Here is a 16,674-nt window from a genome sequence, read left to right as displayed (position 1 = left end):
GCAAGTCCAACGAAAACCGAGTTCGTCCTATTCAAGTTGACAAAAAAGGAGTTGCAAAAGCTCTTATAGAATCAGAATGCCTGAGCGCATGCCCTTTAGTTCGAGAAACATGTAGGTGGGTTAGTGAAAGTCCATGCCAGTGACAATGGGTAAATCGGCCTTTAGGCTCTGACGGCTGACATCGCCGTAGCCGGACCCTTAGCGAGTCAATAAAAAATGGGGATTTTCGTGTCACGTGGGATGGTAGGCTTTGTCGACCAGCTTAGAGAAATGGACGCGGAAGAGTGTTTGGCGGGTTTAACAGAGGCACATTCACTAAACAGTCTAAAAACCATAACTTAAACCGCAAAGGAATTAAACAGCCTAAAACTAATGCAAATACACCCGTTAATTGACCATAACAAAAAGGAATCTAAACCAAACCAAACGTTTCTACAAAAAATTACTGCAAAGTCAAAACCAACATTAGGTAAAACTCCATTAATAAATCATCATGTCGTACGTACTGCCTCTACAACAACGCGTACCGACTTGTCGTATATGACGCGTCCCTAATGAACTGGCCTACGGCGGTCGTAGGCGCAGACGTGGCGTCCCCGCGGAGTGGCCGCGACACAGTGATAGCCTTAGTCGTGTCGCGTTGGTGCCAGCCTCACTGCGGGTGCTCGGTTTATGAACGGCGTTGGAACCGCGCGCCACCAAGGGGTTCCTCGGTGGCTAACCTCGTGGTAACCGCTGGCACCGGCGTGGATGCGCACGGTTGTTGTGTGGATGGCCTTAGCACCTCGCGTGCTGAAGCAGTACCCCGGTGGCTACCCTCGTGGTAGCCTCCGCCGCCGGAGGTACTCAATATGATCATGTACTTAGCCTTTCGGGGCCGTCATCGAAAAATTCGGAGGAGCGTGGATGCTGGCCAACCAGTTGCCCACCGTCACCGCTTGAACCACCAATACGCAGGTTACTGGTACGACTACGACGCCGGAGCCGATGCATTGTCCACCCGCTCCAGCCGAGGCATGCTAGGTATAGTCGGGGGACTGGCGCGTCACCCTTGCTCGTATCTGGAGGATCACATGATACTTCACCTCCTAGTTCTTTGCCTTCTCGTTGTGGTGTTCGCCTGTAACCCCTCTGGGCTCAATCGCGGTAAACTCTCATTGGCTGTCTGTATTTGCTTCAATTGTTTCTATATTTCTCTATCCTATGTTTCTATATTTCGATGTATCTCTATGCGCGGCGCTCCCGAACTGGATCCTCAGCTCGCCCCCATTTTTGGTCGTAATGCCGTGAGCCTCCGTCGTAGCATTCATTGTTTGGCGCGCGGTTCCATTTTTTCTTTAGTTTCTTTTCCAGGTGTTTGTCCGCCCCTCTCATGGGATTGTCCTTAACACACGACTATACCCCCTGCTCTCAGAGTTAAAAATTGCTTGCTCTTGGTCGCCGATGTCCTCTTCTTCCACCACCATTTCTCACTTCTCATAAGTCCACCGTTCACCGCCAATGCTCACTTCCCAGGTGAGACTTTTAACTTCGCACGTCGCTTCTCTGAACGCACCAAACACTTCACCCTTCACAGATATCTACTCGCACGATCCACTTCCAACACATCATTAAAAAACACTCGACGGTTTCCCTCCTGAATGAGTACACCAATGCAACAAGCTGATTTACAACTGTGCATCCAATGCGTCCTTTGTCTCTTTAAATTCTGATGCCAGCCAAGTCGGCTCTTATTTCAACATGCTTGTTTAGTTTCTTACTTCATCTTCATTTTTCTACAAACACCCCATTCGGCCACATTGTCTCTAAAATTGGATAGGGGCTGGCGCCGCATTTTGATTTGTTTACGCACACGCCCCCTATAGGTGCACGATGTCTTGTTCAGCTGGTTGATTGGGCTATATCGCCTTTTTGTTTCACCATTGATCCTCAAATGCGCGAAAGTCATCCCACAAAGTCTGCTCAATGCCACATATTTCCTGCTATGTCCATGCCCATGTGTTACAACGGAACCTTGGAGACCATTTTGAACTACTACCTGATTCATCTGTCGGCACCTGCCAAAGGTGAAAAGGCGAATGAAAACTTCATCCACTTTCTGAAACTGGTATACCATCAGGTTTCACGTTCGTCTAACCTCCATCTCCCCCTTTCGAAACCACTCTTTCAATGAGACATCTTTCTTTGGCTGATACGACACATCTTCAAGTGTTACCCTCAACCCTCACGGCACTGTGGCCTGTACTGTTGTCCTGCCTCTTTCTTCCTCAGATTTCTTCATTGCGTGCACTGCTGCTTTTACTCCCACTGTCGAATCTCCTGTCTCATCGAAGGGCTGTGTAGCAGGCCGGTCCACTCCTATTTCGCCCAACTTTAATAGCCGCCTCCAAATGCGACCTTGATTGTCTACTTTCCTTACACCAGGGATATTTTCTCAGATTATATCATACACTATATCCTCAATACACTGGCCGCTAAATTTTCTCTGGTAGTACGGGGTGTGTACTCCAATTATTGCCTCTGCAAGTGACCTTTTCGAATTATCCGCCATGACAATAACAGGTTTATTTACAGTTAAATCATTTTCCCTTACTCCTCCAAAGAGCACTGCTGTAGAACCGCCATCTCGTATTGCTGACACCGTTTACCGCTAATCTCCTCATATGCGACAACAATTCTTGGTGCTACCTCCATGGGCATACTCTTGTTATTGTCTCCGGCGACGTCTACCTGCTACTCCTCATCTTTATGCTTGATGCTCTTTCGAAGGATTCACGTTGGCTCATATCATGCAACCCACTTGGTCTAGGGTTCGCGACCCACAATCCTCCGTGCGGAGCCATTTCTGACGACACATTTCACATACAAGTGGCGGGGCACCCCAATGGGTTTTCACCATGCACTGTGCTGCCTTATGCTCTGCCCGGCCCTACAGGAAAATGTTTATGGCACTCGAGACCCGGCACTCTTCACAGTGTGCTTCTGTTCGTCGATCGACTTCGTCGGATCCTGTTTCGTTTTAGAAACGTTCCTTAGCCCCTGTGCCTTCAAGAACGTGTCCGCAACCTTCGAGGTTTCCGGCAGCGCTCTGTGTCTTTTTTTACGAATACCTTCAGCTCGGACCCGAAGAACTGTTCGCAAGCATGAGCTCTCTATGGCCCTTGAACGATTTGTCCGTCCCAGACAGCTATATCCATCGGTGAAAAAAGTTCGAAGGACGTGCAGGAAACTGCTAGTCAGTCTCGTCATCTTCGGGTTTCGAAGATCGAAACTTTTCGTTAGAACCCTCAGCAGTCAGCGGAACCTCTGCGGCCGAAATAATTTCAATGTGGCATAGTCTATCGACTCATCTGCGGGCATCCTACCAAACACATTAAGTGCTGCGGCAACCACATACTCCGGGCTGTGGCCTCCTCCCTCCTCTTCCACCCGTACCCTAAGGCTGCCTTCAAAGCGATGCAAATATGCATCCAAATCATCACCTTTTCATCAAACAGAGGCCAACAGCTCCGTAGGACATGCACTACCTGAACGCAGCATTGCCTCCCCTCACAAGGTAGTATCCAGCTGGGCGCGGGAACTCTGTTCACTTGCCTCTGCAAAGCGTAAGATCATTTCCAAGACATTCTTCTCCTTATCAACTACACGCCTTTCTTTCCAAGCCCCGTGTTTTTAAAGCTTCAATGCCTTTTCCTTCTCAAGCCTCTCGTTTTCCTCATTCGAAAATTGATCTAACACAGCCTTCGCCCGTTCCTTATTCAAGTCTCTTGAGCTACACAAATCCATTCGAAATCCATTCCAAATTCATTCTCCCAGATATTCAGGATGGGATGGGAATACCCAGCGCATGAGATTAGGGAATTTCTATAGCCAGATAGAAATAGATTTCATAGGAATACATGAATCCTGCCTCAAGGATGGCCCTTCGCTTTTGTCATGTGGGGCGGTTGGCTGTCTCGACTAGCTTACAGAAAAGGACGCGGTAGAGCCGTTGGCGGGTTAAAGACGCATTTATTAGATGCGACGCTGAGAGCATCTCTTGTCGGCGGCCCTGTTCTTCCTGCGTGCGTCCGTCGTCGTCGTCGGCGGCCGCACTCTCCTTCGCTCACCCCCTCTCCTCTCCGATAGCGAACACTCTCTCGTGAGGGGCATTGGATTGGATTCGATTGGATTGGATTGGATTGGCTTGGCTTGGCTTGGCTTGGCTAGGCTTCGATTGGATTGTATTTGGATTGGACTGGATTAAAGTGGATTGTCTTGCGTCATAGCCGTGGCAGACGCTCTGGCGCCGGCGCGTGCCCAGGTGGGAGCGAACACTCTCTCTCAACATCTGCGGGTGTGCGGCCCAGCGCGCTCTCACTCCGCCGGTGGGCGGCGCTGCGTGCGGTGCTGCGCATGTGGAGTACTCTCTCTCTCCGCGGTCTCCTCTCCGTCGGGTGCGCTGCACATATAACTGGTGCCGCTCTCTGGCGGCCTTTCGGTCGACGGTTGCTCTCCGCTTGCGCTTGAACCCCCCTGAGCGCCGCATCACACCAGGGTTCCCGCGAGGGGAGGTGGGCGTAATTTTTCTACTTGACAAACACTAACGCAAGGCACAAAAAATTAAACAGCCAAACTCAATCCAACTACATCCCTTAATTTACTATAACCAAGAACAGTCTAAAGCAAACCAAGACAAAACCACAAAAATTAAACAGCCAAAACCAATCCAAATACATCCCTTAATTTATAATAAACAAGAGCAATTTAAATCAAACCAAAACGTCTTGCAATGAAGTTCCTACACGCTGAAAACCAACACGACCTAAGCATCTAATTCGAAATCATGTTGTAGGTACTGTGCATACAAAAACTAGTCCCGATTTGCCCTATATGGCGTGTCCCTCCTGGACTGGCCTGCCCCGGTCGACGGCGCTGATGTGGCGTCTCTTTTGCATGCCAACGACGCAGTGGTAGTGGCAGTTGTCTCGTCTTGGTGGCGCCGTCGCTGCGCGCGGTGGTTCTGTCTACGGCGGAGCCACCGCGCGTCCCGAAGTTATAAAGACGATAGTATTTCTTGAGCTACTTCAACCCAGAAATTTGGGTCTGTGCGTATGTCTGTATGTCTATGACTCGATTCAGCCACCCGTTCAAAGTGAAACAGATATTGCGCAATAGTCTTATATACTCACCGCCAAATGTAAACGCTTAAAGGAGCACTGACACGATGATTTTATGTTACGCTTTTATTGCTTTTATCGATGCCTAATGGCCTGACGAACCTGAAACAGCACTTCAAATACTTCAGCGCGAGATAGTTAATTACACTGAACGGCCTGAACATCGTTTGTATCAAATTCCCGTGCTTTCATCCTGAACGGCGCATATGACAGTATCCCTGACTGACCTCACCACGTTGTGCGGACGTAACCGGCACCCGCTTGAGAGGGTGTTGCGCCCGCTCGCCGCTCGTGGGGCCGCGCGCATGAAGTGACGTCACGAGTTTTTGACGAGCGCTGCCGCTTCCCTTCTTTTGGCTTTCACTGGATGATGTCACGCTGATGTCCATTTCCGGAGTGCCGCTCCGCGCGCTGCTCCGTCAGCGCGATAAACGAGATCCAATTAAAACTATGTTCTTCGCGTGGCAGGCCGCTCATATTTCAGCCAGGGTATTCTGTTCAGTGAAGGAAGGGAACTGTGCAATAATATTAACGCCGGAAATTGGTGTCAGTGCTCCTTTAAGCGCGGTTTATATGTCCATACTTGTCAACTTTGTTGAACAACAACAAGACGTTACGCAAACATAACACAGGAAATTAGTACACAAGGGATATTTACAGTCTTCCTTTATTAAATATTTCTGGGAGTCTTGGTTTTTCTATAGCAAATCATATTCTACGTATAGTGCAGTAAAGCGCCGCCTGGTGTTCCGCGCACCCCTCAAGGCGGCATATAAAAAATCACGCGGCAACATCAACGAAAGGTTCCACTAGCTATGTTCCACATACTGCTTGGAACGCACGTGGAGCACGGCCACTCGGTTCTGCAAACCTTGAAGTTGGCCGCCACGATTACGCGCAATTCTGCCGTACTGCAGCGCTGGCATTGAGGAACTCGGCATGTAACAGTGGAACGCGGTAAATTCAAATCGCCTTGGGCAAACCTTTAGTGTGTTTCCCTTGGGATGAGTGCGACGTTACAGGAACAGCATGAGAGATGAGTGGAAAAGCATTTTCTTTGCAAATGTCTACAAAGACTATTGTCTTTTGACGACATTTGCAACGAAAGGAGCAGATACGCGGCAATTTCTTTCCTCGGTGCCAACCCTCGTGGTAGCCGCCGCCGCGAAAGGTACCCAGGTGGATCACAGACGTACCCTTTGGGGGCCATGTCCGCAAAAGTCGACGGGGGGTAGGCGCTGTGCAATTGGTACCAGACTTCTGCCGCTGGGGCTAACAAGACGCAGGTTGGTGGGCGATTAGGACGCCAGAGCCGATGCAAGGTCGGCCGGCTTCAGCCCAGGCATAATAGGCATAGTGGGTGGCCCGGCCGTGTCCCCTTGGCTCGTTCTTCGAACCTCATGTGCTCCTTCCGCCTCCGGGTTTCTTGCCTTTTCCAACTGATTGTGCTCTTGTCTTCTAAACTTTCTGGGCTTAGTCGTGACACACACTGATTTGCTGCCTCCCTTATGTTTCTATATTTGGTAGCCACGCCACTAGTCTCCACCACGGCGTCCTCGGATTGGCTGCCCGGCTCGCTACCATTTGTGGTCATATTTCCATGGTGCTCCATCCTGGCGTTCGTTGATTGATTCGTTCTTGGCGTGCCGTTGAAGTTTCCTTTCATTGTTCGCTTTTCCGGGTGTTTTAGTAAATCTTTTTTCAATGCCCTTGACACAGGAAAGTTAGTCGACTCCGAGACCAAATGGGATGTACAATTCCGCGTTAATGTTTCCTCGGAGCTGAAATCTTCATATCCCCATTTTATTAAGTCACACTGCATAGAAACCGTCAAACTTCTGTTTGCGCTTGCATAGCATAGACAGGTTCCAATAAACGTACGTTTCACCGTTTATCCGGTTACTAAGCAGTAGTTAATTTTGAAAGCCTGAAATGGGTAAATAATACAATTCAAGGTCAATGGGGGCAAAGTCCTGTGGTTTGACTCTATGATGTGCATGATTTTAAAGCACACTCCTACATACTTGCGTTTTTGTCAATGATATTTTTTTCGTTAGAAAAAAGTAATGTACAATTTGCAACAAGTCGTGTTGGCATGCAGTTACGGTTTATTTCTGCAGAGTTATTCAAACCTTTTCTGGTTTAGGTTCCGTGCAATAAAAGGCCTTGTTTCTTTAAAAAAAATTTAATGCTTTTACAACAAGCCCATGTGTTCGCCGGCTTTTATTGTGGTTGGTTTTTCGGGAGTTATTGAACCTCTTTCAGTTTCAGTTCCGTGCAGCATGTTATTTTGTTTCTTTAGGAAAAAGTTTTTTACTTGCTACAAGCACATGGTTTGGCATGCAGTTATTGTGAAATACGTTTTGACAGTTCTTCAAACCTGTTTCGGCTTAGGTTCCGTGAAACATTTTATTTTGTTTCTTCAGGAAAAACGTTAGTACTATTTTAAACAAGTATGTGTTGGCATGCAGTTGTTGTGGTTTATTTTAAAGGAAAGCTTTCTACCTCTACCAGACAACAGTTCCTTCACGGCGTGCGGGATAAGACACTCCTAACGTGGCTGGAGAGGGCAACGTGGTTTTCACTCACGGAGTACAGTGTAAATGGTGGGAGGAACACGCGCGTTCACTCCGTTCATTCCCAGCGTTCACTTCGCGGAGGCGTGCGCGACGGCGGGAACCGTTTCGCTGTCTTTTTCGTCTACTTTAACGACGGCTGTTGTGATCCTGTTTTGGCGCAGCTTCGCGTGCATTGCGCGTTTCCTTCACACAGCTTGGTTGACTTGTTCGACAGCACCTCCGGAGTAACCCGGACCCGACGGAATTAAGTGGTGGTACAGCATAGATGCGCTAAGAATGGGTAAGGAGGGTGGGAAAAAATGTAGAGGCCTCGTAGACACACCTGGCTCTAGAGAAACGCTACCTTTTGCGCACAGTTTGCCAGGACTGGGGCTCCGTTTTCTCAATTGGTGACTACCAATTCGCTTGTATTTTAAGTGGTATTTCAAAAGGCCAAAGGAGCAACTGGTTCTGAAGAATAGCGGTTATGAATGTTTCCTCTGCTTTATCGCAATTCTCAGACTTACTGAACTAACTAGTACAAAACGGCATAAATGTGAATCCCTAATCTCACATGCCGAATTGTTTCGGCGTCTGCGCTTGTATCACGAAGTGGTCTGGCCCCGAGCTAGGACGTCAGGAAGGCTAGGTTCCGCTTTCTTACCCTTCGAAATACGCTCCTCTCCGCCTTCTTTCTGCCAACCCAGGGCTGGGCTACCGCGACGGCGTCCGCGGCTCCAGCCTGACCGTGGCCGACACTGCTGCGTTAAGGACGCCGCCACCGTGAATCCCAGGTAACGGCTGCCCAAAATTCTGATTTCGCCTTTTGTATAGCCACGCGTGTGAATTCAAGTCCCCTCGAAGACGTTCCAATCCAACGCTTTCACAGTGCGTGATTGCCTTCCCAGAGGCGCCCCTCCCAACCTGTCTTGATATTCTGCAAGTCTCCCCCTTCCCCCGCTATAATTTTCTTCCCATCCTTAATTAATTCCCCGTCAGGAAATAATCCATGTGCAGACGCGGGCCATGGCGTTGTCACTGCAAATTAAATGCCAACATGAAATTCTAAGCGTGATAAAATATTGTAACCATGTATTTGAGCTGCGTATTTTCCGCGTATTTGAGCTGCGGAACACTTTCATTGTGAGCGAACGGGAATTGCGATGAACGCCAAGTAGGGAAAGTATGTATTGCTTCTTTGTGCATCTTACATCCAGAGAAACATATGCCGCATCACGCTAGGTGACAATAAAGAAGATTTTACCGCTAGAAAAATGATCTTGTTCAGTATGGGCGCTTACAAGCAGGCCTGAGCTTATTTCACTGGTGACATCACCAAGCCGGAAGATGAGTGGCAGGCAGAAGGCGATGGAAAGCGCGAAGAAGAAGGCATTTCGGTAGGCCTTGACATCCAGAAACGGAGGCGCCATGGGCATCTCGCGGTGCAGCACCTATTAGAAGTGGAAATTAAAGCGTCGCCATTAGTAAAACAAAAAAGACCAGAAATAGGGTAGTGCGGGCCATACGGCACGTTTCCCTTTTGAAAAAAACACGCCCGGCTAAGAGTACCTATTGCAGACGTCGTGCAGTATAAGAACTGTTTATGATCCCCGTCCATTCTATCCTTCTTTCGGTTTCAACACTGGTATTGGCAAAACAGAAAAGTCACAATACTATATCATTCGTTCACTACATGAAACTGATGGTAAGGTATTGTAGAACAAGCCTCGCAATTGGTTTTGTGTCAACATGTTCGGTAGACGGTGGAGATTCGGTTCGAATTGGAGCAAAAACGGGGAAGCCGCATTGGTGCCACGAGCTGCTGAGATGTAAGGCCAGTCAATTTTGTAGCAATTACAACTGAATAAAAATACATGTTTCTGTCAATATTTGATACTTCTATGTGTGCTCCAGAATGTTCCTCGCAATAAAAACGCACAGCTTTGCAATTAAAATTTGCGGTGTACTGGGGTAATGCGTTCGGGAAATAAATATTACAAAAGAATCTGGCTACACCACCGTTCGCCGTCTCCTTCAAGGAAAGCCGTAAGCTGGTATCATCGCAACTTTGGAAAAGCAGCCCGGAAGTGTACAGCACGTTGCACTTTTAAGGAAACTCCCCGGCGCACCACTAGAGGCGGCGAGTGGTGTCAGTTGAAAGCCGCTTTTTTTTGTGAGGGCTAAAACCACTGGGCTGCGTTTTCTCATCGACACTGGCGCGGAAGTCAGTGTCTTGCCGTCTTCAGCCGTGTTCCGCAAGAGCAGGCGAGCCGCAAGCGGTTTACAAGCTGACAACAAGACTCCGATCGCCACCTACAGAGAGCAATCGCTGCCCCTCAGCATTGGCTTCTGAAGAACATTTCGATGGAACTTTCTGGCCGCTGATGTCGCCTAGCCCATTATGGGCGCAGTCTTTGTGCGTCAGTAGAACTTGTTAATTGATATGCACCGCAAGCGCCTCATTGATGCTGCAACGCACCTCTGGTCTTGGTATAGCATCGAAGGAACCACTCTTGGCTGTGGCGAGCACCTCGTCTAATTCGGTTTCCGACAATCTTCTTGAGGAATTCCCGTTCTTTCTGCGACCTGCCAACTTTCTCCTCTCTGTCCGACATGAAGTCACTCCCCACATTGTCACTACTGGCCCACCCATTCACGGTCGAGATCGTCGCTTACCGCCTGATCGCTAAAAGATCGCACGTAGCGAGTTCGAACACGTGCTTGAATTCGGAATCGTTCTGCCGTCAAGCCCTTACGCATCCCCCGCTGTTCATGGTGCTGAAGCCGCCACCTGGAGACTGGCATCCCTGCGGAATCTACCGGTAGCTTAACAACGCCATTGTTCCCGATCTTTACCCGCTTCCGCACATCGCAGACTCCTGAGCACCACGTCATGGGGCGAAGGTTTTCTCTAAGGTCGACCTTGTGTAGGCCTACCATCAGATTCCTGTGGAGCCAACGGATATTTCGAAGACGGCAATCATGACGCCATTCGGACGTTTTGAATACCTGCACAAACTTTCCAACCGTTCATTGACACCTTTCTGCTTCGCTTAAATCTACGACTTTGTGGTGTTCAGTAGCGACGCAGAACAACACATTGTGAACCTTCCCCAACACTTCAGTCGGCTTGCCGAATTCGGCCTTATCGGCAATAGAGCCAAGTGCTTGTTCAGTCCAATCGAACTAGACTGATCGGCCACCGTGTAGACAAGAACAACATTCGCTCCTTGACTTCTATAGCACATCGTATACAAGCGTGGCGCAGCCATCTTCGGTGCGCAATCTCCGCGGGTTTCTTGGCCTCCTACATTTTTACCGCCGTTTCATCAGGAACTGCGCTGGCCTCCTCTGGCGGCTGACAGACAGGCTCACGAGAAACAAACCAAAATCATCTTCACTGACGTGGTCTCCAGAAGCACTAACCGCATTCGAGAATGTCAAGACAAAGCAGTCCCGAGCAACCCTTCTCGTCCATTCTAGACCGGGAGTTCCGCTTTGCCTAATGAATGATGCATCTGACGCTGCAGTCGGAACTGTCCTGCAACATTTTGTGGGCAACGTCTGGTTGGCTAAACCTGCCCCGCGAAGGGAAGGACCCTGTATGGAGCATTCTCAAGACCGACGACTGAAACCGAGTAAGCGTTGGATGTGTGGGTGGGTAGATCCTCCGAGAGAAAAGATAGTGACTTATGACCTCGTGAAATGTTAGAAGGGGATCCCTGAACATCCCGGCGTCCCCCACCCCGCGAAACGATCGGCTGGGACTGCCGCGCTCAGATAATCCTCGCGCACGGTCATGGGCCAACTGGTTGGCGTTGGGAACGTAGGGATGGACGTTGGTCCCCATATGGGCCGGGAATCCTTTGATTGTGTGATGTCCAGTGGCCCCCTCACGACCAAGTATTGCCGCAGCCTCCCGCGAGATCGATCCCGAGGCAAAAGCTCGAACCGTAGCCCGCGAGTCTGTAAAGATATTCGGACGGAGTGGGTCCTTCATGGCCAAGGCCATGGCGTCCTGCTCAGCCACCGCCACGGCGACCTTCCTGACGGAGGCAGAGTTGAGCATCCCGCCTCGGTGGTCTACGGCGACCATAACAAAGCAAACCGAGCGGCCGTAGTGAGCTGCGTCTACAAACATCGCGAGCTCAGGACTACTCGCGACAGAGTTCAATAGAGATCAAGCCCGAGACGTGTGGCACCCTACATTGTATTGTGGATGTACATTTTTTGGAAAGGGGTTTACCCTAAATGTATCCCTTGCGGACGCTGAAATCGACACTCTACATTCATTTACTGTCATTGGACCACAGCCATTTGTTTCCAGGATGCGCCTGCCGCACCGTGACGACGGGGGGCGAACCACCTGGGCCGTCTGTTGAACCACTGTTACCTCTTAAAGGGTGTTGGAAATGCCCAGTTGCATGAGCTATTCCGTGCTGGTGCTGACAGGCAAACCTAGCACACGCTTAATGCTCCTATGCATGAACGTTTTGATTATGGCTTCAGATTTTGTCTACTCGAGCGCCGAGGTGACATAATTGATGTGGCTCATGAGAAACGCATGATACAGCCGAAGCAGGTTGCTCTCGCTCAACCCTCCTTTGCGGTTCAAGACCCTGAGAATAAGCCTGATCATGCTCTTTGTCTGGGAGGTGCTGGGAGGTATTACGACCCTTGGATTATAACAGAAGTACGATTACCCTGATAGAATCGACCCGAAGTGTTGTTCGGCCGTCCCGTGTGTGCAAGGTGATAGGGACTCGCTCCAAAGAAGTAAGACCCCTAACTCCTCTCCGAATTGGCCTGTAAAGCAAAAGCTCAGACTTTGCCGGTGAAAGACTGAGCTTTCCAGCTAAAAAGTCTTCTGTAATGTCCAAGGCGCTCCGGACGCCTGCTCCGCTCCGCCGTCAGACCCGCCCATACATCACACGGTGATGTCGTCCGCGTATAGGCCTCCTCCGCTGGAGATTTGAGACATGCAGCGCCCCTAGTGGAAGACCCTAATGGGTAGTAGAAAAGCAGACGACCCTCGCCGCCCTACACGCGTTTCCAATTACTAGGCAGAGTGAAACTTGGTTGTACTTAGTTTAATATCTTTGTGGCGCGTTTAAATGACTGCATACTGTATGAAATAGCCCTTAAAGTAGTTGTAGAGGCTAAACAAAATAACATGAGCTCAAACAAGCTGATTTATCGGCTTTCTTTTCAGCGAACTGTCGCGGTCGTCTGGGCGTGGGACCGTATCGCGAGGTCGGGTGGTCCAACTTTCTGACTACCATTACCGTTCTTTCGTCTTGCGCGGTCGACAGTGGGAAGTTCACGAGTAGCACAAACGGAACGCTGCTCATCCTAGAGCCTGACGTGACTGCAAAAGTTTGCTTCATCGGGAGCATGCAAGCGAACCCGAAAATTGCGCAACCGACTCAGCAGGCCTGCACCGCCATGAAAACGAGTGGAAAGTTTGTTTTGCATTCTCGCAAACTAAATGATTCTTCCGTAACGTTTTACGCCGTACCATTTACGAACAGCAGGGTAAATGTACAGTAGCGAGTAAGTGAGGCATTGCGTCAAATAAACAAATTAAGCGCTATTAAACGACGCAAACAATCATCAAATCGCACGCCCGCTGCCTGAGGAAAGGTGTACTTTTATATTTGCGTAACATAACATAACACAGCCGCATGCACGGCGGGCGGCCCCGAATATTTACATGCGATCATCACTGACTGTTATCTTCGTCGGTAACATTCTGAATGTCGACACGCCAGTTTTGTCCTCAAATGGAGCTAGACAGCGAGACAAGAACAGAAAAATGGTCGATTCCATTTAAATTGTCCCCTATCTTAAAACTTCGCAAGATGATTGTCAAATGTTACTGGCGATTGGCTGAATTTTTTGGCTTTGCATTAAAAGCCCCCCTCTCCCTCCCACCCGATTTGCGTCCAGCCCTCCGCCGTGTCGGCTGCATGCAACTCGGCCCTAAAATTCAAAACGTTGCTGACCCTGATTCTAGTCTTTTAAGTGCGAACTGGGAATATATGATGCAAGAGCGTAATTAAGTAAAGTGAGCGCAAATGAGGAAAGCGAGCTGGCTCTCGGTTCGCCCGACCACTTCGTTTTACGGCCACTAATTGCGGAATCGCAAAACAGATTTTACGCTTCTTACGCTCGCTGATTTTTGTCACTGAGACACGCAACAAAACGGCAAGCTAACGCTGCACCATGTATTCGTAACGGCGACGGAAACGAGCACTATTTAATGAAAGTGCACGCATAGTGCACAGGTACGCAAAAGAGCGGCGCACCGCAGCAGACGAGACAGCGGTCCGCTGGACTCGCTGGCTTTTAAAGCACCATCATCGCCCATTGCGTCACTCTTCTTATTTGTTCGGCTGCTGTTGAAAAGTCCTTGTCACCGAGAGTAGTAAATTGTTTAAACTACAAGTTTCACTTCAAATTTCACTTCGTGCGACCATCGATTGGTGAACCAGCGAGTGGCAGAGCGCCGTCACCGTCGCGGCACTTTCGTCGGCGCTGTTAACGTATTTAGCGGTGCAAAGCTTTTTCCCATAATGCCAAGTTGATCGCCAGCAGAGATCGGACTCGTCGGGGATGAGCTGGTGACCATGTCGCAAAACAATCGGGAGCATCGGGCTCATTTTGCTTCTGTCAACACGGGATGCTATGGACCCGAGCAGCTTTGTACTACCCGGAAGTACTGCCTGAAAGCAGCTTGCGCAGCGCCCCCTGGGCAGCGCAGGAGGCCTATTCGCCCCGAGCGCGAACACAGTCGGCCCCTGGCGGCGGCGGGACGAATCGCTCCTAGTGTGGATGGCGCTCTCGGGTAGTCTGCTTGTTCACGTTTCGCGCGGCGCAAGACGCGTGCTGCACACGACAAAACCACCAATTAGTGTACTCGTTGGACAGTAAGCAATGACATAGTTACCTCTGCTTGCTCATTTCTTCTAGAAACGCAATATTCAGCGGATGTTGCGGGTTAATGCGCTGGTTTAATTCCACGAAACATCTTCGCCGTTGTCACCGCTTGAGTGTGAAACGTGCTATAAACATTCCTTCCACACATTGCACTTTTCTTATTGTTGAGTGCAGCCGTCTGCCGTTTCGGGAAGGTCGAAGGGTGCTTTTTGAAGGTGGCGTGGTGAATATTTAAAGGATAAAAGTTTAGTACGCGAAACGGGTAAGATGCGACAAGACCTGTGCATACCCGTGCATTTGCCACACCCTCGTAAAATTACGCTGTTTTCTTATAGAAAGAAGAAACAAACAAAAACAATTACACTGCCCACGCCCCGTGCGCTATCGCCCATACATTACCGGGGACGTAATTTACACCCGCAAGCGCCTGTGTGATCGTGTTCTTCCGTACCTTTCCTAAAATAAATACCATTTTTGGACAGTCGTTGTTTAACGAGCTGCTAATTTTGCATAATATTTAAAATACGTTTCTATGGATGTGCAAGAGTATTTAGGGGGGAGTTATCGGTAGATTAAGCAGTTGTGAGTTTGCGTCTGTCATGTGGCATTTCGTGTGTCATTTTCATATATACCATTTTCAAATCCCGACATGAATCAAATTGTGCAGAAATGTGTCTCACTCAGCATAACCAAATGCCTAATATCGTCACGTCTTACCTCTCAAGGTAGACCTAAGTTTAAAGAAAGAGGAAAAATCGCGTAATATAATGCAGGTTTTGCCCACATGTGTGGTATGTGCCATGGCTCACTGGTGGTTTTCTTTTTTTTTAATTTTTTCCCACAATGCTTGCTTTCAATACAATTTTGAAAAAGGCGAGCCACAATTCCTGGACCATCTCGGACCAAAGGGGCATTAATCAGTTCTGAAAATACGTGTTGAAGGAGTGCTTTTTCACCGCTACGGAACACCACGCCAAGAGTACTTTCGATTGTGAGTAATACTGATTACCAACGTTTGGCTTTTCGCGTTACATGCTTTATCTTCTCGCTGCTCTTGCAACGTTGGCACCCCCTCCCCCAGAAAAACGAAATGCACAGAAACCTTTTATTCTTGCATCCTTTTTAACCAAACCTCAAGAATTAGTTGCCAAGACAAAGGCGATGTTCAGTTTACAAAACAAAGCAGTTACTGGGAACCCGTTGCGCTAATTCGCAGCGAGAAATAAAAAGCAAATGTTTTACTACATCTGCAATAGCGCAACTTCTTTTGCCAGCTTTACGGGTCGTAAGCGACATTATAGGCAAGAATGCAAATACACCTCGCTGTTGCAGGCACCTGTTAGATTTTAAAAGGAACGCAAATGATCAACAGAGCAGCCGTAACAGAAAATTTGTGCTCACTGTGAGGTCTCAGAAGCTTGGTTTGCACACTGTAAACCTGCTTGTCACTTTGCGAAGACCTAGCTAAACATGAGATGTTGCTGTACTGCGTGCGTTGAATATTCAATGCGCAAGTTCACTTGCGACGAAAGCCTTAAATAAGTGATCCGACACCGTTATTCATCAAACCTTCCTTCAGAGTCACTGAAATTTCATTTAAACGACCCGTTACATCGGTTATATTTATATCTCTGCGCTGATCAAAATTCAGTAATTTTATGTTGCTTTTCGAACACGCAAAAAATATCGTAAGCTCTTAGAAAGAATGTCGGGGCAGGTAGGTGGTGTTATCATTTCAGGGCATCCAACATATGCAAGAATGCGTCATGCGACCAGTGAAAGCGATTGAGATTGCCGTTGTAAACTGAATTTCAGAGATCGAGGCTTCATGATTTGTTTCTTCTTATGCTTTTATTAAAGGCTCAAAGCCATAGTCTGGAAATATCGAGCTTGCTACCAGCCACGGCGCACAAGTTCATTGTCACTATTACGCGGCCATTCTGAGATGCCCGATGGTCGCCGTTTTTTTTGGCGTAGTAATGAAAACTTACTGCCCTTTCCATGGTATGCATTGACCC

General features: G+C 48.7%; 1 protein-coding gene across 1 annotated transcript in view; it reads right to left on the bottom strand.

Moving 5' to 3' along the window:
• Positions 1-16,674, bottom strand: part of LOC144180061 (phospholipid-transporting ATPase ABCA3-like) — a 97,016-nt gene that overhangs the window by 55,683 nt on the left and 24,659 nt on the right. Inside the window, exon 4 of the mRNA XM_077708468.1 lies at positions 9,019-9,168. Coding sequence (XP_077564594.1) covers positions 9,019-9,168 — 150 coding nt within the window. The remainder of the gene's footprint in view (positions 1-9,018; positions 9,169-16,674) is intronic.

Source organism: Haemaphysalis longicornis, unplaced genomic scaffold (assembly GCF_048455015.1).
Source record: "Haemaphysalis longicornis isolate Haplotype H1 unplaced genomic scaffold, Haemaphysalis longicornis Haplotype H1 scaffold_4, whole genome shotgun sequence".
NCBI lineage: Eukaryota > Metazoa > Arthropoda > Arachnida > Ixodida > Ixodidae > Haemaphysalis > Haemaphysalis longicornis.
The sequence above is the reverse complement of the archived record's forward strand: the minus strand, read 5'-3'. Positions and strand labels throughout refer to the sequence as shown.